The 23,842-nt window shown below is 51.1% G+C and overlaps 1 protein-coding gene across 2 annotated transcripts in view; it reads right to left on the bottom strand.

Moving 5' to 3' along the window:
- Positions 1–16,457, bottom strand: part of LOC120400640 (maestro heat-like repeat family member 5) — a 61,165-nt gene extending 44,708 nt beyond the window's left edge. Inside the window, exon 1 of one of the 2 annotated variants that reach the window (XM_039529489.1) lies at positions 16,279–16,457. In XM_039529489.1, the coding sequence (XP_039385423.1) occupies positions 16,279–16,338 (60 nt within the window). In that variant the 5' untranslated portion in view covers positions 16,339–16,457. The remainder of the gene's footprint in view (positions 1–16,278) is intronic. The other variant, XM_039529488.1, reaches the window with a different exon arrangement.
- Between the last annotated feature and the right edge of the window lie 7,385 nt (positions 16,458–23,842).

Genomic DNA, 23,842 nt, shown 5'->3' with positions numbered 1-23,842 from the left:
ATTTTTTCCCCTTTCTTGGGATGCAGGATTCTGATAGTTTCTGAAACTTTGACTTGACGTAATTCCAGGCCTTCTCCGCCTTTAGATCCACAAGTTCTTCAGTCCAATCCACTTCCCTAACTAATTTCCTTAATTCTTTAAAAGTTAGCCCTTTTGAAATCAAAAACCTTAGTCCCAGATCTATTGTTGTTTATCCTTCCATCTAGTTTGAACTGAATTAGCTCCTGATCGCTCGAACCAAGGTTGTCCCCTACAACCATTTCTTCTATGAGGTCCTCACTACTCACCAAAACCAAATCTAAAATAGCATCCCATCTTGTTGGTTCTTCAACTACCTGGTGAAGGAATGCATCAGCTATCACATCCAGAAAAATCTGAGCCCTATTATTTTTACTAGAACTTGTTCTCCAGTCTATATCTGGAAGTTAAAGTCTCCCATGATCACACAATTCCCAGTAGTGTTTACTTCAGTAGAAACATTAAAGAGGTCTCCATACATATCCAGATCAGATCCTGGCGGTCTGTAGCACACCCCAAGCACTATCTCAGGGGAGGCTCTAGTAGCTTTCTTTCCCAATGTGATTTTTGTCCAGACAGACTTTGTCTTATCCATTCCATCACTTCTTATTTCTTTACAGTTTACCTCATCATTGATATACAATGCTACTCCACCACCTTTGCCTTTATTTCTGTCTTTCCTAAACAGCACATAGCCTTCAATACCTGTACTCCAGTCATGACGACTATTCCACCATGTTTCTGTTATCCCTATAATATCCGGTTTCACTTCCTGAACCAGTAGCTCTAATTCCTCCATTTTGTTACCTAGGTTCCTTGCATTAGTGTACAAACATCTTAGTTTTTGCTGTTTGGTTTCACTGACATTCTTTACCCGATTAGGCACAGACATTCTACCACCAGTATCACCTATTGGACTGGTATCTACACTACCCTTCCTCCTTATGTCCATTCTCCTACCCATGGCTGTATCCTTTCTTACTTTGTTTTCTTCCCTCTCAAAGTTAAATTCCGGCGTGGAGATTACCTGGACATCTCCCAACCATCTCTCCCAAATTCCTAGTTTAAAGCTCTCTTAATCAGTTGTGCCAGCCTCCATCCTAGAAGTCTATCTCCCTCCTTACTCAGGTGAAGTCCGTCCCGAGAGAACAGTCCTCTGTCCATGAATGCTTCCCAGTGGCCGTACATCCCAAAGCCCTCCTTATAGCACCACTGCCTGAGCCATCTGTTGATCATCATAATCTTGTCACATCTTTGTTGCCCTTCTCTAGGAACAGGCAGAATCCCACTGAAGATCACCTGAGCCTCAATTTCCTTAAACGTCTTCCCCAGTCTGGCATAGTTTCCTTTGCTACGTTCCAGCGAGAATCTAGCCGTATCATTCATTCCCATGTGAAGGACAATAAGAGATACTTTCCCGCTCCCCTTAGGATCTTTTTCAGCCTGAGGTCCATATCCCGTATCTTAGCACCTGGCAGACAGCAGAACTCTCCTGAGTTCTAATGGAAGGGAGAGGGAGAGGGGACTCCATCAGTTTTTCCCTGTTAGCTCCCAGTCCCCCCTGGGTCAGGACTCTCTTTTTCCCCTCAACTGCTCTGCGGGGGATGCTAGAGGATACAAGCTAGAGCTAGAGCCTTAATTTCCTCTGCCCCCAAGGGAGCCTGGAGAACAGGGATGCGGGCAGGGCCCTCCATGAGGACTTGCTTCCCCAGCTGTTTCATGATGACAGGAAGGCATGAACCTGGACCATGGTCCCCTTAAAAGCCCAGTCACCACTTAACCAGGACAAGAAGAACTTGACTCAAGCCAAGCTCATTCCCTGCTCTGCCTCTGCCTCTGCTTCCCCAAGAGGAACACTCCTAATCCACAGCCCCTGCAGCAGCAGATCCTACAGCCAGTTGGAGACAGCCAGCCCGCCTACGCCTGGACTCAGGAAGCTGGGGTCAGAGTTCACTTACGTCAAACTCAGGGAAAGTGATGGTGAATCTGAGCAGGGCCGTGCTGCTCCTAATGGCAAGGAGCAGTCCAGCCTGGCTCACACGCAGCAGTGCGTCATAGATGGCCATCACTGCCGTCCGGAGGAAGAATCCTCTCTGCCCCTCCAAGAACTTTCCAAAGTCCTAAAATCAACAGGATGTGAGGCATTAACAGATTGCCTACAGCCAAGCTCCAAATCCTGGGGCTAGACCCAGCCACCCCCACTCCCTGAGCTGTCTCATGCACCACAGGTCTTTGGCCTCACGGATGGTCAGCCCTGGGAAAGAGAGACACACACGCATTTGCCATTCTGGTTGCAGTGCTTGTGGAATATCTGATTCATTCATTGTAGAGCTTTAGAAGGGGATTGTTGCCCTCAGGATGATGCCTGCATTCTGCAAGTCACAACCTCTCATTCTCTCTCTAGATTGGAACAGTGTTCGGTGTCGGGGCTGGTCCCATTCTCCCTGCGCTCCTGATTCCCGAACAGCTCACCAGGGAGGAGACAGACCCCTCACCCCTCCCTGCCTCTCAAGTCCTTGGTTGGGTATATGGAATGAGTGTGAGCACAATTCCCCCAGGAATCTCAGGGCCCGTCGGAGAGGAGGGCTGATTCTCTGGGGTCCTTCTGTTTCTCTAGGAAGGAGCCTGGGACTCTTCTCAGAGGACCATCTTCTGCATCTCACAAGAGGGGTTCAGACTCTTACTTTCCAAGCCAGTCAAGGGCCCTGTGCTTAGTGCGCAACAGAACCAGACAGAGCTCTGGCTTCAAGTTACAGCTCCTTCCTCTCTTCTTCAAGGAGGAAGGGCCTGACACTGCATTGCACTGACTGCCCTGACCGAGGACGGGCCACTGGGGACCCAGCTAGGAGGGCAGACTGGAAAATGGAGCTAAGACTTAAGGTAAAATTGCCCCTACCCGTCTCATCAGGCTCACCTCCAAGATGTAGTGGAGCCTGTCGGTGCCTGGGGACTCTGCCAGCAGGTTCCCCAGCATGGCATCCAGGAGGTCTGGCAAGACCCTATGCAGATCCTGCAAAGCAAGGGAGAGCCATGGGTCAGAGTTAGGGAAAGTGGGGCTACACCTGCCACAGGATGGGAAGAGGGGTCTCGGGAAGCACTGGTGAGACCCCCAAACACATATCTCGGCCTCTCTCATTCACATCCCACTGCAGGGAATTAGCAAGGATTCATGGCAGGATGACAGCTGGCTCTTCAATCCATGATTTTAGCATAATCTACCTGGACTTGGGTGGTGTCCTTCTGCATGCCCAGGGTGAAGACGGCATGCAGGGCAGCTCAAAGGAGGTGGGTCTCTACCTCTGGCTCAAGGGCAGGTGCCATTGGATCTTGTTATGTCTTTCTCTGCTAGATTAAAGCACCCTTTAATACTCAATATTTTCTCTCCATTAAGGCACTTCAGCACTTCAATGAAGTCACCTTTCTGTCTTCTTTTCATAAGCTAAACAGGGTAAGATCTTTCAATAGCTCAATAGAGGGCATTTTTCTTCAGCCCTTAGAACATTTGCTGGCTCTGCTGCCCCAGCTCCTATTTCTCAACATCTTTGGAAATATCAAAACATCTTTGGACACCAAAACCAGATACCATATTCAATATCAGTCTCACTGATGCTGTGTCAGCTCCCTATCCTACTCACGGCTCTGCTCGTACGTCTAATGATGGTTTTAACCCTGTTCATCGCAGCATCACATTGGGAACTCATGTTGAGTGGCTTCTCCACTACAGCCCCTATATTCTTTTCAGAGTCACTGCTTTCTTGGATACACTTCCCCATTCTGTAGGTGTGGCTGACATGCCTTGTTGCTAGGTATAGGACCTTGCATTTGGCTCTGGTCAAACTTGTTTTCTTTGAATGGGTCCAACTTGCCAAATGAGCCAGATCTCTCTGTATCCTTACGCTCTCCTCATCAGTAATTACCACTCTGCCAGTGTTTTGTCACCCACCAACCTTAGCAGCAGGGATTGTATGTTTTCTCCCAATTCATTGATAAAAATATTTTAAAAAATTAGTCCTTCAGAGCTTCTTGAAACCCTTAGGACCCAGGACCTGCTCCCCACAGCACAGTGAGAAAAGACCATCGAGCCCTCCTGGTACATAGGGGATAAGCACAGAACAAAGACACCTGTAGGAGCTGTGTTGTCCATAGGCTCTGAACAACATGTGGGGGTCAGCAGCTTACAAATGTACTACAGACCTGTAGTGTAAACAGGTCCCAACTTTGTCTTGGTTTCCCACCCTTTAAATGGGGAGAACAAACAAAACCTTGATTAGCTCTATTTGATAGTTGGGGAAACCGAGGCACCCAGCGGTGAAGAGATTCGCTCATGGTCCCAAAGCCAGGAATAGAAAATGGCAGGCCTTCTGATAGCCAGTCCTGGGACCTAGTCCCGGTTCTCCTGGCCTCGCTGTCTGAATTTTAATCACAGCCTCCATAGCTTTTCCTCCATGTCCCTTAACCTCACGTCACTGTAGAAGAAAGATTTTCTGTTAGCCAGCTGGCTCTAATGCATGTTGATGTCGTTCTGAAAGCCGTGCTCTGGCTCAGTCCCATGTTATAGTTGGCTGAAGGAACCACTTGCTGACATTCCAGGGCCTGAGTTATACAGGAGGTGCGACTAGATGCACATAATGGTCCTTTCTGACCTAAACATCTATCACGCTCCACATTTTCTGCTGCTAGGAAGATAACTCTGGATCTATTTTCTCTGATTCACTTTCAGTTGGAATAATTTAAATCCAGGCCAAAGGATTTCCTCTTCCATTGTGTCTTCAGCACCTTTGAGAGCAAACAGTTACTCTTGGCCCACGGGTTTCCAGTTTCAGCCTGCCCCAGGGTCAAGCCTGTGCTCTGCCAGGAGAGGGACCCCAAGGGGAGCAGGCATGGGAGGGGCTTCGATAGTCCTTTAAAGATCAAGGACAAGCCGAGAAGGGGCCAGGCTGAGCACTTAGGACAAGGCCCTAGGAGGGAAAGCCAGGGCAGTTGAGGTGATGGGGCAGATAGTCCAGTTGGTTTAGGCTCCCAGGACCAGACACCCACAGGTGAAGTTGATTGTCGGGGCTTCTGTCCTTCTTCCCCAGGATAGATTTCATAGTGGAGAAGCCTGATGCCGTAATGGGGAAGTGAGTTAACCCCAAGGTCACCCAGGGAGTTTATTTCACCAATGCATTATCGGAAGGATCCAAGAGAAACATGGATTTTTCAGTCTCTTCTTTCTAGGAGTCCCCAGGGCTAAGGTAACACCCCACTTGTCCCTCCCCATTCTGCTCACCACCAAGATGTGCTGGAGTTTGTCTGTGCTGGGGAGGTGCTGTCAGCAGGATGTAGAGCTTGTCATCCAGGTTCTCTTGGCAGGCCTTGTCCTGGCAGAATGTCCTTACCTCCCGCATCCTGGCTGGGGACCCAGCTAGGAGGACAGACTGGAAAATGGAGCTAAGACTTAAGGTAAAATTGCCCCCACCCCTCTCATCGGGCTCACCTTCAAGATGTAGTGGAGCCTGTTGGTGTCTGGGGACTCTGCCAGCAGGTTCCCCAGCATGGCATCCAGGAGGTCTGGCACGACCCTATGCAGATCCTGAAAAGCAAGGGAGAGCCATGGGTCAGAGTTAGGGAAAGTGGGGCTACACCTGCCACAGGATGGGAAGTGGGGTCTCTGGGAAGCACTGGTCAGACCCCCAAACACATATCTCCGCCTCTCTCATTCACATCCCCCTGCAGGCAATTAGCAAGGATTCATGGCAGGATGACAGCTGGCTCTTCAATCCATGATTTTAGCATAATCTACCTGGACTTCTTGGGTGATGTCCTTCTGCATGCCCAGGGTGAAGGCGGCATGCAGGGCAGCTCAAAGGAGGTGGGTCTCTACCTCTGGCTCAAGGGCAGGTGTCATAGTGTTGGCAAGAGAGAAGAGCAGGACAAAAGAAGTAAGAGATTAAGAGAAAACTCGGAGAGATGGAGGAAAATGTCAAACAAAAAGGATAAACCCTAATGTCCCCAGTGACTGATTCTACGGGACAAAATCCCAGGTGGGGAACAAAATTCGGCCACATTAAACTAGTGTTTTCCATGCCTAGAATTCAGCTGGCACCAGATGCAGCAGACTGAGCAGGTTCCAAACCTCTCAGAGGCTCTTACCTTCAAAACAGGGACGTCTGTTTTCTAGTAAAATCAGTAAAAGGAAAGGAGAAAACTCAAAAAAGGTTCCTCCTCGCCCTCAGCTACGTGAACCCTAATACTCTCTACGTCCTCAAAGAGAGACCTCGAGAAGGAGACTTGCTGAAGCAAAGCCACAGGGCTCTCCGAGCTTCCCCTAGCCCTGCGCCCCTGTCCCGCCTGCCTGATGTCAGCATCTCTCTGTGAGGTCATCACCACCCCACCACCTTTGACCAATAGGCTGAGGACCTGCAAAAGGCCTTTGTGATGTCACCGCCATACCCACCCCTTCCCTAAAGTGCTAATGCCCTGCCGCTGGCCAGACACTTTCAGGGTTTGAGCTCCTCCCTCTGGATCAACCCACTCAATGACTGTTCACTCTAGGAAGCAAGCTGGCTAGACAGTAAAACATCACAGGCTGCTCCCAATGCTACACTCATTTTTTCCAAAAGTAGTAGACTTTATGGCCAGAAGAGACCTTCAGAGCATCTATTCTAACCCCCTGCATATCACAGGCTTCCTGTATAGCACAACAGCTACTTTTGGGGCAAATACATTCCACAAAGGCATCTTGTCTTCATTAAATGACATCAAGAGATGGAGAATCCACCACTTTCCCTTTTAGTGAGTGCCAGGGGGCTCCATTTCCTCTTCCACTAGCTCCCCATTTACAGTGAGCCAGAGCAGTACCTGCAGCAGGGAGCGGGTGGGAGTTGCTGCTGGCCTCAGAGGCACAGCCCCTGCAGTGCCTCAGGCACCTGGCGCAAGTGCCGGATGATGCGGAGCTGGCCCATCACTTTGCCCGTGACATCCTCCTGCTGCATGGGAATGTGTCATCTGCCCACCTCTGAGGGATGGATTCACCTCACTTTATGGCCAGAAGAGACCTTTCCAGGAACTATTCTAACTGCCTGCATATCACAGGCTTCTTATATCGCACAAAACTACTATTGGGGCAAACACATTCCACAGAGGCATCTAGTCTTCATTAAATGACATCAAAGGAGGGAGAATCCACCAGTTTCCTTGGTAGCTTGTTCCTGTGGTGAATCATCCTGGCTGTTGAATAGTGGTGTCTTATTTGTAATATGAATTTGGCTCTTTTCACCTTCCAGCCATTGGGTTTTGTTCTGCCTTTCTCTGCTAGACTAAAGCACCCTTTAATACTCAATATTTTCTCTCCATTAAGGCACTTCAACACTTCAGTGAAGTCACCTTTCAATCCTCTTTTCATAAGCTAAACAGGGCAATATCTTTCAATAGCTCACTGGAGGGCATTTTTCTCCAGCCTTTGGAACATTTGTTCACTCTGCTGCCCCAGCTCCTATTTCTCAACATTTTTTTGAAATGAGGACAGCAAAACCGGATGCTGTATTCCAATATCAGTCTCACTGATGCTGTGTCACCTCCCTATCCTACTCACGGCTCTGCTCTCTTATAGTCTTGGCCTTCACAACATGCTCTGGCAAAGAGTTTCCCCAGGTTGACTGTGTGTTGTATGACAAAATACTTTACATACTTTTGGTTAGAATGCAGCGTTCTGCAAGCAGCAGAGTGGATTTTCACCAACCCTCCTCCCAAATACAGCAACAGAAAAGCCTGGACAACACATGGCAAAAGGATGCCTGCTGCACAAAGCATCATCTAAAGTTGCCTTCCAAGGAGTTAAAGAGAAGCCAGGATAAAAAAAAGGATTCAAAAATCACATTGTCACTGAGAAAAAGGTCTCCTTGGTAAAATACGCCCTCAGGCCTGCTAGGCCTGTTAGCTAATAAGAGGATGGAAAGCTATATCTTCAAGATTTTTTCCCCTCTGTTTGGACTTGTGATGGGTTATACAAGCCCCACGCTGGGGAACAAGGGGTTAAGGAGCTGCTCTGGCCTCAGTCAGCCCAGCTCCGTTACACCTGCAGGGGTTCACAGACTGGACGAGGTCTTGTGGGCAGACCAGGCAAGAGGAAGGACCTCTACGTTGCAGGCCCTGAAGGAAGGCAGGATCATTCCCTCAGCAACTGCCCGAAGGTCCCTCTCCCTGAGGGAAGGGAGGACCTGTTCCTGTTGCACCAGGATGTGGTGTTCTGTCCCCACTAGTGGCACCGAGACTACTTAGAGAGAAAGATAAAATGAGTCTGCTCTACCATCTTAGCTAACAGCCAGTTGGCTTTTAGCTCATGCCAGAGATCCCGGGTTTGATCCCGACAACCAGGGTCTGTCAGCATTACAGAGGCAGCTGCCACCCCAAAAGGGAGAGAACTGCCATGCCATGCCACGCCCGGCCATGAAGAGGTGCCAAGCAATGAGCTGACACCCTTCAGAGCCTCCTGTGATTGACTGCAAACTTTGGCCAATAGCTGGTGGTAGGAAGTGTCCCACCCTTGTGTCGCCCTCAGAGTGTCCTGGGTCAGAGTCCAGTAGGAGGCCTTGGGCTCCCCCACCATCCGCCACACCCTTCTCCCCCTCGCATGTCAAAGGGCCGAAACCCTGACCACTAGGCAACATCCCCATGAGCAAAGGCCATCATGATGCATCCGTCTTTGAAAGTTTGCAGAGGATGCAGGGGCAGAAAGGGGAGAGAGGATGAGGGTGGCTGTTGTGGGGGGGAAGGAGAGACACTGTGAGAGAGAGAGAGGGGGGGAGAGAGAGGGTGGGAGCCCTATGGAAATCTCTTGTTTACTGCCATCTACCCAATGATCAGACTATTGATGCCTAGAACGTTCCCTGACATCTTGTAATTGATTGGATCTAGATTGTAAAATGGTTACCACATTTACAGATGCAGAAATGTCAGCGAGTTGAATGGAAGCCCATTGCAAGCTCAGCTAATTATACAATGTGGCTTATGCTCCAGAAGGGAGTAGGTGAGGAGCAGCCCAGCCTGGCTGACACGTAGCAGGGGGTCGTGGACGGCCAGCACTGCCGTCCAGAGGAAGAATCTTCTCTGTCCCTCCCAGAAGAACTTTCCGAAGACCTAAAACCAACAGGATGTGAGGCATCAGGAGATTGCCCACAGCCAAGCTCCAAATCTTGGGGCTAGAACGCCATCTCCACCTGGTAGCCACAGGAGGCAGCTACTGCAGGGGACTCAGCCACCCACACTCCCTGAGCTGTCTCATGCCCTGGCAGAAGGTCCTTACCTCCCGCACCCTGGCTGTCTTCCTGTAGCCCAGGAGCCTCCTGTCCCACCACCACAGGTCTTCGGCGTCATGGATGGTGAGCCCTGGGAAAGAGAGACACACACGCATTTGCCATTCTGGTTGCAGTGCTTGTGTCCTTCCAATCCCATTGGTGGCTGCACAGTGGGCAGAATCCTCGCTGTGTGCCTGGCCCAACACAATGGCAGGGGAGGAGTGTAGAACAGAGAAAGAGACAGACAGAGACTCATCCTCCAGCCAGGGTCAGTCTGAGAGAAATTGGCTGGGGTCCCAGTCTCACCCTTCTATCGGGTGCCATTTCCCAGCTGGGTTCCTTACCCGTCTGGTGCAACAGCAGCTGGTAGAGTCGGTAAACCCCCACCCTGGCCTGCTGGCTGAGGTCCTTGCCTGGGTCAATGATGAACAGAGACAGCTGTGCCACATGGTGACCCAGCCTGGGCAATTCTGCTGAGTTCTAATGGAAGGGAGAGGGAGAGGGGACTCCATCAGCATTTTCCTGTCAGCTCCCAGTCCCCCCTGGGCCAGGACTCTCTTTTTCCCCTCAGCTGCTCTGCGGGGGATGCTAGAGGATACAAGCTAGAGCTAGAGCCTTAATTACCTCCACCCCCAAGGAAGCCTTGAGAACAGGGATGTGGGCAGGGCCCTCCAGGAGGACTTGCTTCCCCAGCTGTTTCAGGATGACAGGAAGGCATGAACCTGGAGCATGGTCCCCTTAGAAGCCCAGTCACCACTTAACCAGGACAAGAAGAACTTCACTGAAGCCAAGCTCATTCCCTGCTCTGCCTCTGCCTCCCCAAGAGGAACACTCCTAACCCACAGCCCCTGCAGCAGCAGATCCTACAGCCAGTTGGAGACAGCCACCCCGCCTAGACTCAGGAAGATGGGGTCAGAAGTCACTTATGTCAAATTCAGGGAGGGAGATGGTGAATCTGAGCAGGGCCATGCTGCTCCTAATGGCCCTGGCACTCTTCTGCGACACCCTGGACACGATCCAGTAGTTAACGTGCTGTGAGGAAAGGAGACAGCTCAGGACCAATGGGCAGGTGCACGTGTTGTGCAAATGACACCCACCCCTCCCAAATCTCAAGGGGGCTGAGACATTGTGCGCAGAGTGGAATATCTGATTCATTCATTGCAGAGCTTTAGAAGGGAATTGTTGCCCTCAGGATGATGCTTGCATTCTGCAAGTCACAACCTCTCATTGTCTCTCTAGATTGGAACAGTGTTTGGTGTCGGGGCTGGTGCCATCCTCCTTGAACTCCTGATTCCTGAACAGCTCACCAGGAAGGAGACAGACCCCTCACCCCTCCAAGCTCCTTCCTCTGTCCTTCAAGGAGAAGGGCCTGACAGTGTATTGTATTGACTGCCATGACCGAGGATGGGCCACTGGGGACCCAGCTAAGAGGACAGACTGGAAAATGGAGCTAAGACTTAAGGTAAAATTGCCCCCACCCCTCTCATCGGGCTCACCTCCAAGATGTAGTGGAGCCTGTCGGCGTCTGGGGACTCTACCAGCAGGTTCCCCAGCATGGCATCCAGGAGGTCTGGCAAGACCCTATGCAGATCCTGAAAAGCAAGGGAGAGCCATGGGTCAGAGTTAGGGAAAGTGGGGCTACACCTGCCACAGGATGGGAAGAGGGGTCTCTGGGAAGCACTGGTCAGAACCCCAAACACATATCTCCGCCTCTCTCATTCACATCCCCCTGCAGGCAAATAGCAAGGATTCAAAGCAGGATGAGAGCTGGCTCTTCAATCCATGACTTTAGCATGATCTACCTGGACTTCTTGGGTGGTGTCCTTCTGCATGCCCAGGGTGAAGACGGCATGCAGGGCAGCTCAAAGGAGGTGGGTCTCTACCTCTGGCTCAAAGGCAAGTGTCATAGTGCTGGCAAGAGAGAGGAGCAGGACAAAAGAAGTAAGAGATGAAGAGAAAATTTGGAGGGATGGAGGAAAAGGTCAAACGAAAAGGACAAACCCTATTATCCCCAGTGATTGATTCTACGGGACAAAATCCCAGGTGGGGAACAAAATTCGGCCACCTTAAACTAGTGTTTTCCATGCCTAGAATTCAGCTGGCACCAGATGCAGCAGACTGAGCAGGTTCCAAACCTCTCAGAGGCTCTTACCTTCAAAACAGGGACGTCTGTTTTCTAGTAAAATCAGTAAAAGGAAAGGAGAAAACTCAAAAAAGGTTCCTCCTCGCCCTCAGCTACGTGAACCCTAATACTCTCTACGTCCTCAAAGAGAGACCTCGAGAAGGAGACTTGCTGAAGCAAAGCCACAGGGCTCTCCGAGCTTCCCCTAGCCCTGCGCCCCTGTCCCGCCTGCCTGATGTCAGCATCTCTCTGTGAGGTCATCACCACCCCACCACCTTTGACCAATAGGCTGAGGACCTGCAAAAGGCCTTTGTGATGTCACCGCCATACCCACCCCTTCCCTAAAGTGCTAATGCCCTGCCGCTGGCCAGACACTTTCAGGGTTTGAGCTCCTCCCTCTGGATCACCCCACTCAATGACTGTTCACTCTAGGAAGCAAGCTGGCTAGACAGTAAAACATCACAGGCTGCTCCCAATGCTACACTCATTTTTTCCAAAAGTAGTAGACTTTATGGCCAGAAGAGACCTTCAGAGCATCTATTCTAACCCCCTGCATATCACAGGCTTCCTGTATAGCACAACAGCTACTTTTGGGGCAAATACATTCCACAAAGGCATCTTGTCTTCATTAAATGACATCAAGAGATGGAGAATCCACCACTTTCCCTATTAGTGAGTGCCAGGGGGCTCCATTTCCTCTTCCACTAGCTCCCCATTTACAGTGAGCCAGAGCAGTACCTGCAGCAGGGAGCGGGTGGGAGTTGCTGCTGGCCTCAGAGGCACAGCCCCTGCAGTGCCTCAGGCACCTGGCGCAAGTGCCGGATGATGCGGAGCTGGCCCATCACTTTGCCCGTGACATCTCCTGCTGCATGGGAATGTGTCATCTGCCCACCTCTGAGGGATGGATTCACCTCACTTTATGGCCAGAAGAGACCTTTCCAGCAACTATTCTAACTGCCTGCATATCACAGGCTTCTTATATAGCACAAAACTACTACTGGGGCAAACACATTCCACAGAGGCATCTAGTCTTCATTAAATGACATCAAAGGAGGGAGAATCTACCAGTTTCCTTGGTAGCTTGTTCCTGTGGTGAATCATCCTGGCTGTTGAATAGTGGTGTCTTATTTGTAATATGAATTTGGCTCTTTTCACCTTCCAGCCATTGGGTTTTGTTCTGCCTTTCTCTGCTAGACTAAAGCACCCTTTAATACTCAATATTTTCTCTCCATTAAGGCACTTCAACACTTCAGTGAAGTCACCTTTCAATCCTCTTTTCATAAGCTAAACAGGGCAATATCTTTCAATAGCTCACTGGAGGGCATTTTTCTCCAGCCTTTGGAACATTTGTTCACTCTGCTGCCCCAGCTCCTATTTCTCAACATTTTTTTGAAATGAGGACAGCAAAACCGGATGCTGTATTCCAATATCAGTCTCACTGATGCTGTGTCACCTCCCTATCCTACTCACGGCTCTGCTCTCTTATAGTCTTGGCCTTCACAACATGCTCTGGCAAAGAGTTTCCCCAGGTTGACTGTGTGTTGTATGACAAAATACTTTACATACTTTTGGTTAGAATGCAGCGTTCTGCAAGCAGCAGAGTGGATTTTCACCAACCCTCCTCCCAAATACAGCAACAGAAAAGCCTGGACAACACATGGCAAAAGGATGCCTGCTGCACAAAGCATCATCTAAAGTTGCCTTCCAAGGAGTTAAAGAGAAGCCAGGATAAAAAAAAGGATTCAAAAATCACATTGTCACTGAGAAAAAGGTCTCCTTGGTAAAATACGCCCTCAGGCCTGCTAGGCCTGTTAGCTAATAAGAGGATGGAAAGCTATATCTTCAAGATTTTTTCCCCTCTGTTTGGACTTGTGATGGGTTATACAAGCCCCACGCTGGGGAACAAGGGGTTAAGGAGCTGCTCTGGCCTCAGTCAGCCCAGCTCCGTTACACCTGCAGGGGTTCACAGACTGGACGAGGTCTTGTGGGCAGACCAGGCAAGAGGAAGGACCTCTACGTTGCAGGCCCTGAAGGAAGGCAGGATCATTCCCTCAGCAACTGCCCGAAGGTCCCTCTCCCTGAGGGAAGGGAGGACCTGTTCCTGTTGCACCAGGATGTGGTGTTCTGTCCCCACTAGTGGCACCGAGACTACTTAGAGAGAAAGATAAAATGAGTCTGCTCTACCATCTTAGCTAACAGCCAGTTGGCTTTTAGCTCATGCCAGAGATCCCGGGTTTGATCCCGACAACCAGGGTCTGTCAGCATTACAGAGGCAGCTGCCACCCCAAGAGGGAGAGAGCTGCCATGCCATGCCACGCCCAGCTGTGAAGAGGTGCCAAGCGGTAAGCTGACACCTTTCAGAGCCTCCTGTGATAAACTATGAACTTTGGACAATAACTGGCTGGTAGGAAGTGTCACACCCTTGTGTTGCCCTCAGAGTGGCCTGGGTGTGAGCCCAGTGGGAGGCCCTGGGCTCCCCCACCATCTGCCGTGCCCTTCCCCTCCGCATGTCGAAGGGCCGAAACCCTGACCACTAGGCAACATCCCCACGAGCAAAGGCCATTACGAGGCATCCGTCTTTGAAAGTTTGCAGAGGATGCAGGCGCAGAAAGGGGAGAGAGGATAAGGGTGGCTGTTGTGGGGGGGAAGGAGAGACACTGTGAGAGAGAGAGAGGGGGGGAGAGAGAGGGTGGGAGCCCTATGGAAATCGCTTGTTTACTGCCATCAACCCAATTATCAGACCATTGCCTAAAATGTTCCCTGACATGTTATAATTGATTGGATCTAGATTTTAAAACAGTTATCACATTTACAGACAGAGAAATGTCAGCGACTTGAGTGGAAGGCCATTGCAAGCTCAGCTAATTATGCAATGTGGCTTATGCTCCAGAAGGGAGTAGGTGAAGAGCAGCTCAGCCTGGCTGACTCGTAGCAGGGGGTCGTGGACGGCCAGCACTCGTCCAGAGGAAGAATCCTCTCTGCCCCTCCCAGAAGAAATTTCCAAAGACCTAAAACCAACAGGATGTGAGGCATTAGCAGACGGCCCATAGCCAAGCTCCAAATCCTGGGGCTAGAACGCCATCTCCATGATCTAGTGACCACAGGAGGCAGCCACTGCAGGGGACCCAGCCACCCCCACTCCCTGAGCTGTCTCATGCCCTGGCAGAAGGTCCTTACCTCCCGCACCCTGGCTGTCTTCCTGTAGCCCAGGAGCCTGCTGTCCCACCACCACAGGTCTTCAGCCTCACAGATGGTCAGTCCCAGGAAAGAGAGACACACACGCATTTGCCATTCTGGTTGCAGTGCTTGTGTCCTTCCAATCCCATTGGTGGCTGCACAGTGGGCAGAATCCTTGCTGTGTGCCTGGTCCAACACAATGGCAGGGGACGGGTGTAGAACAGAGAAAGAGACAGACAGAGACTCATTCTCCTGCCGGGGTCAGTCTGAGAGAAATTGGCTGGGGTCCCAGTCTCACTCTTCTATCGGGTGCCATTTCCCAGCTGGGTTCCTTACCCGTCTAGTGCAACAGCAGCTGGTAGAGTCGGTAAACCCCCTCCCTGGCCTGCCGGCTGAGGTCCTTGCCTAGGTCAATGATGAACAGAGCCAGCTGTGCCACATGGTGACCCAGACTGGGCAATTCTGCTGAGTTCTAATGGAAGGGAGAGGGAGAGGGGACTCCATCAGCATTTTCCTGTCAGCTCCAAGTCCCCCCGGGCCAGGACTCTCCTTCCCCTCGGCCCCTCTGCGGGGGATGCTAGAGGATAGAAGCTAGAGCTAGAGCCTTAATTTCCTCTGCCCCCAAGGGAGTCTGGAGAACAGGGATGTGGTTAGGGCCCTCCAGGAGGACTTGCTTCCCCAGCTATTTCAGGATGACAGGAAGGCATGAACCTTAAAAGCCCAGTCACCACTTAACCAGGACAAGAAGAACCTGACTCAAGCCAAGCTCATTCCCTGCTCCGCCTCTGCCTCTGCCTCCCCAAGAGGAACACTCCTAACCCACAGCCCCTGCAGCAGCAGATCCTACAGCCAGTTGGGGACAGCCAGCCCGCCTACACCTGGACTCAGGAAGCCGGGGTCAGAGGTCACTTATGTCAAACTCAGGGAGGGTGATGGTGAATCTGAGCAGGGCCGTGCTGATCCTAATGGCCCTGGTTCTCTCCTGCAACACCCTGGACACCATCCAGTAGTTAATGTGCTGTGGGGAAAGGAGACAGCTCAGGACCAATGGGCAGGTGCACATGTTGTGCAAATGACACCCCATGCTCCTCAATCTCCAGGGGGCTGAGACATTGTGCACAGGGTGCAATATCTGATTCATTCATTGCAGAGCTTTAGAAGGGGATTGTTGCCCCCAGGGCGATGTTTGTATTCTGCAGGTCACAACCTCTCATTCTCTCTCTAGATTGGAACAGTGTTTGGTGTCGGGGCTGGTCCCATCCTCCCTGAACAGCTCACCAGGAAGGAAACAGACCTCTCCCCGCTCCCGGCCTCTCAAGTCCTTGGTTGGGTGTATGGAATGAGTGTGAGCACAATCCCCCCAGGAATCTCAGAGCCCGTTGGAGAGAAGGGCTGATTCTCTGGGGCCCTTCTGTTTCTCTAGGAAGGAGCCTGGTAATCTTCTGAGGACCATCTTCTGCATCTCACAGGAGGGGTTCAGACTCTCACTCCCCAAGCCATCCAGGGGCCCTGTAATTAGTGCGCAACAGAACCAGGCAGAGCTCTGGCTTCAAGTCCCAGCTCCTTCCTCTCTCCTTCAAGGGGGAAGGGCCTGACACTGCATTGCACTGACTGCCCTGACCGAGGACAGGCCACTGGAGCTAAGAGTTAAGCTAAAATTGCCCCTACCCGTCTCATCAGGCTCACCTCCAAGATGTAGTGGAGCCTGTCGGTGCCTGGGGACTCTGCCAGCAGGTTCCCTGGCATGGCATCCAGGAGGTCTGGCAAGACCCTAGCTTGATCCTGCAAAGCAAGGGAGAGCCATGGGTCAGAGTTAGGGAAAGTGGGGCTACACCTGCCACAGGATGGGAAGAGGGGTCTCTGGGAAGCACTGGTGAGACCCCCAATCACATATCTCGGCCTCTCTCATTCACATCCCACTGCAGGCAATTAGCAAGGATTCATGGCAGGATGACAGCTGGCTCTTCAATCTATGACTTTAGCATGATCTACCTGGACTTCTTGGGTGGTGTCCTTCTGCGTGCTCAGGGTGAAGACGGCATGCAGGGCAGCTCGAAGGTGGGTCTCTACCTCTGGCTCAAGGGCATGTGTCATGGCGAAAGGGAGGAGCCAGTATAGGACTGTGCAGTGTGGGGGTGGGACTGGCACCAACACGGTTGCGAAACTGCAGGGAACTAGGCAGAGGCTGGAGAGAATGGAAACTGAGGCACCAAGCCCGGGAATGACAAGGCCAAGGTTCCCCAGACAGACAGTGGCAGGGCAGGAATAGCACCTGTTCCCTGGACCCTGCTGCCCCTCCTGTAGCTGATCCTGGGAGTGAGCCTCTCCCCAAAGCCATTGGTATGTTACTGGAGTGAAAAGAACTGCCCAGCCAGGAGAGAGTGAACCTTCCCACCACCTATGCCACAGGAGCCACCCTTGGGAGGTGACCTGGGAGCGGGAGGGGCAGTGACTCCCAGCCCTGGGCCTGAGCAGCACCGGGGTTAGGGGAACTGGGTGGGAGGGTCTCAGTACCTGAGGTTGCCCACAGCAATCAGGGAGTTAGCGAGACGCCGCTGGGTGGAGATTTATCAGGCATCTCCTCAATTTGCTCTTCTGAGCCCCAAAGGAGAAAAAGGAGCGTGTGAGATTCGGGCCTCACTGACACTTCCCAGTGAGGAGATTACACAGCCAGCACCCCACACAGCCAGCAGGATCCCCCCACCTGCCTCCCGCTCCTCCAATTCCTGCCCACTAGTGACCAATCTCCGAAGTTCTCCCATCTCTTCTCCTCAATCTTCAGCCCTAGCAATGCCTGCCCTCAGCTGCCCCTCCAGCACCAGCCATCCCCCATCCATTGGCCCGGGGAGACCCCTGCCCCTCCCAGGTCTCTGTCCTCCCTCCAGCTGCTGGGCGCCATGTCTCGCTCACCACAATCCTCTCCATCACAGCCACCTTGCAGCAGTGTGGCTCCAACGTGTCCTGCCCTCTCTGCTGTGCAGCGACACACGCGGGGTGGATGGTGTGCAGGAACATGAGCTGCTGGGCCTCATCCTGCACCCACCAGGAGTGGGGTTAGGGAAGAGAGAGCCAGCTAGCCTGGGACCTCTCTGCCCCACCCAAACCAGCTGCAGGACTCAGGCCTGAATGGGGGATAGTGGGGACCTGCCCATTTTCCAAATCACCCACAACTCCTACACAAGCAGGGTCAGGAACTGGGACAGTGCCTGTGGAGGGAGGAGACCCCGGCTGGTGTATGACAAATACCCCCATCTTGGGGGTCCCAGATCATGGTGGAGAAAGGTCCCCATTAGGGCTGGTGGATCATCAGAGACAAGATCCTCTGCAGGGGGTCAGGGTGCTGGGAAGGGGCAGGACAATCTCGGTTCCAGCATGTCGGGTTACATCATTCCTATGCTGCCTTGGTGGAAAGTTACAGCAGCAGCACAACAAGAATAGAGGAGTTAGATAAAGTTGTTATGAGAAAGTAGGGAACTGCCAGAGCGAGGCAAATGCCAGGTGGCCTAACTGGGATCAGATAAGTTGCATGGGAAATGGGAAACCAGTAAGCAAAGGGCCATGCATGTGAAAAGTGTGTGTATCAGACAAAGAACCAATCAGCAGCAATGTAATGTTGGTGTGTTTGACGTTTGCTAATATGGAGAAGCCTATATAATATGATGCATTGTAAATAATAAATGATTCAGCTTGCAATCATATTGGTTGTTGTGCTTTATCCGGCCCGCATGCAACGCAACACCAGCACAGCTGGGGAATGTTTGTACCTTTTCTCGGCCCTGGAGTTGCTCTCGAATGTTTTTGAGAGCAGCCTCCTCTCTCCATATCCATCCATTTCTCCTCCTCGTCCTCCGAGTCCCTGGGGGTCCCTGCACCAGGGAGAGAAGGGGACAGGGTGACGCCTGCTGCCACTCGGGGGAAGGACAGGGGCATGGTGGGGCACTGTTCCCCCTTCCCACCTCCAGGACCCAGGGCAGATTGGGACCCACACTCCCCCCTCTCAGTGATGCCTTCAGCCCCCAACTCCTTCAGGATCCCATAGCAAAGAGGCCCCCACACACTGTCCTGGACTCCCTAGGAGGTGTCTTCCCCTCCCCCCACCCAACTGGAGCATCAAGGACCAAAGTGGCAGCATCTACTGTCAGTGGGGTTCACGTGGCTCAGGCCAGACACCTGGGCTGGGGACTCGCCCCCATAGCACTGTTCAAGTGCCTGGGCCCAGGGTGTTCACAGCCCCCTCCTCACCCCTCCCTGAGACCAGCCTGGCCCCTCACCTGGAACAAAGCAGCGGCGCCCATCGGCCTTGCTGCTGCCTGAGTCCCAGGCGCTGCCACTGTCCCATGGGGAGCAGGCCGAGCTGCTGGTGCTGGGACAGGGATCCTCCACCTCCTGCCCTGGGGAGGCTGGAAGATCCTCAGTGGCCAGGCAGGCCGATGCCTCCTGCTGGGAATCAGGGCTGGGCTCTTGGGGCCGCTGCGTCCCACACAACAAGCCCCAGAGCCACCCTGCCTGGCTCCCCTTCTGGGCTGAGTCCTGCCTGCCCAGCCGCATCCTGGGCCAGCTCCATTTCGGCCTGGCCAGTGCCTCTCCCACCTCGGCACCTGCGCCAGGAGCAGGCTTCACCTCCTGGCCCAGCGGGAGCTTCTTCCCCACCAGCGGGGACGGAAGGGCCGCTCTGCTCCTGGGGAAGATGGCAGCTGCCTCCCTCAGGCTCTGGGACCACGTGCAGAGCCTTCTTCCTGAACATCTTCAGGAGCCTGGACATCCTGGAAACAAGCAGGGAGCAGGCGTGAGTCTGGGGTCAAGGCAGCCTCTCACTAACCAGCCTTTTTCGTCCCTCCCCATCCCTGTCCCAGCCAGAGCAGCTCCTTCTCTCCCTAAAGGGGTGCAGGGAGTGGAGTCCACACACACGCACAGGAGTTCATTGCATGATCTGCTCCCATGGATTGCAAACCCAATCTCCTCTGGGAGAGATTCTCTCCCCCCTTTCTGCCTCTCCCCAGATAGACAGGGGATGCCACAGAGGAACCCTAATGCCACTCACTTGCTCTAGGTGATGGAGCAATGGATGGCGAATGTTCGGGGTCGCCAGCTGTCCCTCGGCCTCCTCCTCACTCTCCAAGCCCAAGGCAGACTGGAGAGGGTGGTGACCTGAGGCGTTACCCTGCTCAGCCAGCAGGCAGGGTGATGACACTGGGCGATCGACTGGCTGTGAAAACAAGCATCTGTCTTATTGCCAAGGGATGGAGAAACTCAGCCAGCAGCAGAGGGTGCAGAACACTGCCCTAGTGCGGGGGTGACAGCGCCTCCCAGCTCCTGACATCCCGGCACTTTACACACCTTCTTGGAGCCTGCTGCACTTAACAATTTCAAAATAATAAAATACAAATAAAAGAAAATATTTCAGCTATTCTATTATGTCATAATCTCATCTGAGTAAACGGAACAGGACACCTCATATTATGCTCCTAGTGACACTCTCCAATGGATCCCCACCCTCCATCCGCCATGGGGTAGGTAGGAGTGGATTGTTATCCCTACTTGAAAGGGGGAGAAGCTAAGGCTGAGAAAGGATAATTGACTTGTCTTAGGTCGTCACACAGCCAGTCGGTGGCAGAGTTGGGAATAGGACCCAAGAGCCCTGACTTTCAAACTAACCATCGGATCTTGAATTTCATACATTGAATGACCTGAACAAAGTGCTCTCAAATGAGCTCCAGACCAACAACAGTTCATGAACTGCTCAGAGACAATTAATGCAGAGAAACAGCAAAATTCATCAACCATAGGACTGGTTATGACTTATTGACTTGGTCTTAAAAGAGAACAACAAGGACCTGAGTCTCCTCCCTGTGAATAACCCCCTGCTCAGCCAATCAGGATAGAGACTGAGGGGTGGAAGGCTGAGGGTTCTCATTAGAGATCCCAAAGGATGGCCCAAGTCACCAGTGGGGATCACTGTTCAAGCACTATTTCAGCCCCACATTTTTGGATGGACCTCCCATGATGGGAAATTCAGAGCACCCCCACAACACACACACACACACCTCCTGGTGGCGGGATGGGAACAGGGGAAAAGACAAAGAAGAAAGAGATGAAAAGAAGGGAGGGAAGGATGGAGGAAAAGGTAAAACAAAAAGACAAAAAAAAAACCCACCTAATATCCCCAGTGATTCTAAGGAACAAAATCCTAGGTGAGGAATACAATTCCATCACCTTAAACTAGTGTTTTCCATGCCTAGAATTCAGCTGGCACCAGATGCAGCAGACTGAGTCGGTTCCAAACCTCTCGGAGGCTCTTACCTTGTAAACAGAGATGTCTGTTTTCTAGTAAAATCAGTAAAAGGAAAGGAGAAAACTCAAAAGAGGTTCCTTCTCGCCCTCACCTGCGTGAACCCTAATACTCTCTACGTCCTCAAAGAGAGACCTCGAGAAGGAGACTTGCTGAAGCAAAGCCACAGGGCTCTCCGAGCTTCCCCTAGCCCTGCGCCCCTGTCCCGCCTGCCTGATGTCAGCATCTCTCTGTGAGGTCATCACCACCCCACCACCTTTGACCAATAGGCTGAGGACCTGCAAAAGGCCTTTGTGATGTCACCGCCATACCCACCCCTCCCCTAAAGTGCTAATGCCCTGCCGCTGTCCAGACACTTTCAGGGTTTGAGCTCCTCCCTCTGGATCACTCAATGACTGTTCACTCTAGGAAGCAAGCCGGCTGGACAATAAAACATCACAGGCTGCTCCCAATGCTACACTCACTTTTTCCAAAATTAGTAGACTTTATGGCCAGAAGAGACCTTCAGAGCATCTATTCTAACCCCCTGCATATCACAGGCTTGCTGTATAGCACAATAGCTACTTTTGGGGCAAATACATTCCACAAAGGCATCTAGTCTTCATTAAATGACATTAAGAGATGGAGAATCCACCACTTTCCTTGGTAGCTTGTTCCTGTGGTGAATCATCCTGGCTGTTGAATGTGCCTTATTTGTAATATGAATTTGTCTTTTTTTACCTTCCAGCCATTGGTCTTGTTGTGCCTTTCTCTGCTAGATTAAAGCACTCTTTAATACCCAGTATTTTCTCTCCATTAAGGCACTTCAACACATCAGTGAAGTCACCTTTCAATCTTCTTTTCATAAGCTAAACAGGTTGAGATCTTTCAATAGCTCACTAGAGGGCATTTTTCTCCATTTTCCTTAGAACATTTGCTGACTGTGCTGCCCCAGCGCCTATTTCTCAACACCTTTTTCAAATGAGGACACCAAAATCGGATACCATATTCCATATCAGTCTCACTGATGTTGTGTTACCTCCCTATCCTACTCACAGCTCTGCTTGTACATCTAAAGATGGCTTTAACCCTGTTCATCGCAGCATCACTCTGGGAGCTCATGTTGAGTGGCATCTCCACTTTGGTCCCTAAATCCTTTTCAGAGTCACTGCTCTCCTGGATACACTTCCCCATTCTGTAGGTGTGGCCGGCATGCCTTGTTGCTAGGTATAGGACCTTGGATTTGGCTCTGGTCAAACTTGTTTTCTTTGAATGGGTCCAACTTGCCGAATGAGCCAGATCACTCTGTATCACTGCCCTCCCTTCATCAGTACAGTAACTCCTCACTTAACGTTGTAGTTATGTTCCTGAAAAATGTGACTTTAAGTGAAACGATGGTAAGTGAATCCAATTTCCCCATAAGAATTAATGTAAATACGGGGTTTAGGTTCTAGAGAATTTTTTTTTGCCAGACAAAAGGCATTATATACATCTTAAACAATTTTAAACAAGCAATTTAATACAGGTATACGTTTTAAATAATTTTTAAACAAGCAATTTAATACTACGCTGGGCAGGGATCAGTGTGCACGTGCTGTGTGTTTACAAACATACTGTACGTACAATACAGTACTATAGTTGGGAGGTGCCCCTGCCTTACCCCACACAGGCACAGCCCACTGGCACTGGAGATGAGGCAGACTGAAGGTGCAGCAGGCTAGGAGAAGCGCGCTGCGCAGCACCGGCAGCTTCCCCTACTCTGCATCAGGAGCGGAGGGGGGGGCTCAACCCTCAGCCTGCCCACTCACCCCGTACCCCAAGCCCCCATCTGATGATAGAGAATCTCCAGGTTATAGTCAGGAGCAGAGGAATGAGAAGTATAATATAAGGGCCGGATCAGATGATAAACAGTCACATAAAAAAGAATCTGGCACATCAGAAAAAGGCAGGCTAATAAACAGGGACAAGTTTTTAAAGTGCTTGTACACAAATGCCAGAAGTCTAAATAATAAGATGGGTGAACTAGAGTGCCTTGTGATAAAGGAGGATATAGATATAATAGGCATCACAGAAACCTGGTGGACTGAGAGCAATCAATGGGACACAATCATTCCGGGGTACAAAATATATCGGAAGGACAGAATAGGCCGTGCAGGGGGAGGAGTGGCACTATATGTTAAAGAAAGTGTAGATTCAAATGAAGTAAAAATCTTAAGCGAATCCACAGGTTCCATAGAGTCTCTATGGATAGAAATTTCATGCTCTAGTAAAAATATAACAGTAGGGATCTATTATCGACCACCTGACCAGGACAGTAATAGTGATGATGAAATGCTAAGGGAAATTACAGAGGCCATCAAAATTAAGAACCCAATAATAGTGGGGGATTTCAATTATCCCCATATTGACTGGGAACATTTCACTTCAGGACGAAATGCAGAGATAAAATTTCTCGATACTTTAAATGACTGCTTCATGGAGCAGCTGGTACGGGAACCCACAAGGGGAGAGGCGACTCTGGATTTAATCCTGAGTGGAGCGCAGGAGCTGGTCCAAGAGGTAACTATAGCAGGACCGCTTGGAAATAGTGACCATAATACAATAGCATTCAACATCCCTGTGGTGGGAAGAACATCTCAACTGCCCAACACTGTGGCCTTTAATTTCAAAAGGGGGAACTATACAAAAATGAGGGGGTTAGTTAGACAAAAGTTAAAAGGTACAGTGACTAAAGTGAAATCCCTGCAAGTTGCGTGGGCGCTTTTTAAAGACACCATAATAGAGGCCCAACTTCAATGTATACCCCAAATTAAGAAAAACAGTAAAAGAACTAAAAAAGAGCCATCGTGGCTTAACAACCATGTAAAAGAAGCAGTGAGAGATAAAAAGACTTCCTTTAAAAAGTGGAAGTCAAATCCTAGTGAGGCAAATAGAAAGGAGCACAAACACTGCCAACTTAAGTGCAAGAGTGTAATAAGAAAA

Source organism: Mauremys reevesii, linkage group 3, assembly GCF_016161935.1.
Source record: "Mauremys reevesii isolate NIE-2019 linkage group 3, ASM1616193v1, whole genome shotgun sequence".
Taxonomy (NCBI): domain Eukaryota; kingdom Metazoa; phylum Chordata; order Testudines; family Geoemydidae; genus Mauremys; species Mauremys reevesii.
This window is presented reverse-complemented; position numbering and strand designations above follow the sequence as displayed.